The sequence below is a fragment of the Lottia gigantea genome (genome assembly GCF_000327385.1).
Source record: "Lottia gigantea unplaced genomic scaffold LOTGIsca_652, whole genome shotgun sequence".
NCBI lineage: Eukaryota > Metazoa > Mollusca > Gastropoda > Lottiidae > Lottia > Lottia gigantea.
Window position 1 is genome coordinate 1 of NW_008710220.1, and position 724 is coordinate 724.

Below are 724 nucleotides of genomic sequence, written 5' to 3' on the forward strand. Positions count from 1 at the left end.
TACACTGAAATGATGAAATATAAAACATTTACCTAAGCACTGAAATGATGAATTATATAAAACATTTACCTTAGCACTGAAATGATGAAATATAAAACATTTACCTTAGCACTGAAATGATGAAATATAAAACATGTACCTTTGTACTGAATGATGAAATATAAAACATTTACCTAAGCACTGAAATGATGAATTATATAAAACATTTACCTTAGCACTGAAATGATGAATTATATAAAACATTTACCTAAGCACTGAAATGATGAATTATATAAAACATTTACCTTAGCACTGAAATGATGAAATATAAAACATTTACCTAGCACTGAAATGATGAAATATAAAACATTTACCTTTGTACTGAAATGATGAAATATAAAACATTTACCTTAGTACTGAAATGATGAAATATAAAACATTTACCTTTGTACTGAAATGATGAATTATATAAAACATTTACCTTGGCACTGAAATGATGAATTATATAAAACATTTACCTAAGCACTGAAATGATGAATTATATAAAACATTTACCTTGGCACTGAAATGATGAAATATAAAACATTTACCTTAGCACTGAAATGATGAAATATAAAACATTTACTGAAATGATGAAATATAAAACATTTACCTTAATACTGAAACGATGAAATATAAAACATTTACCTTGGCACTGAAATGATGAAATATAAAAACATTTACCTTAGCACCTGAACGATGAAAT

General features: G+C 25.1%; 1 protein-coding gene across 1 annotated transcript in view; it reads right to left on the reverse strand.

Moving 5' to 3' along the window:
- Positions 1-284: 284 nt before the first annotated feature.
- Positions 285-724, reverse strand: part of LOTGIDRAFT_176022 (hypothetical protein) — a gene marked incomplete at both ends in the record, with an annotated part of 2,060 nt that continues 1,620 nt past the window's right edge. Inside the window, 4 exons of the mRNA XM_009064832.1 lie at positions 285-325; positions 424-467; positions 535-576; positions 632-673. Of these exons, the coding sequence (XP_009063080.1) occupies positions 285-325; positions 424-467; positions 535-576; positions 632-673 (169 nt within the window). The remainder of the gene's footprint in view (positions 326-423; positions 468-534; positions 577-631; positions 674-724) is intronic.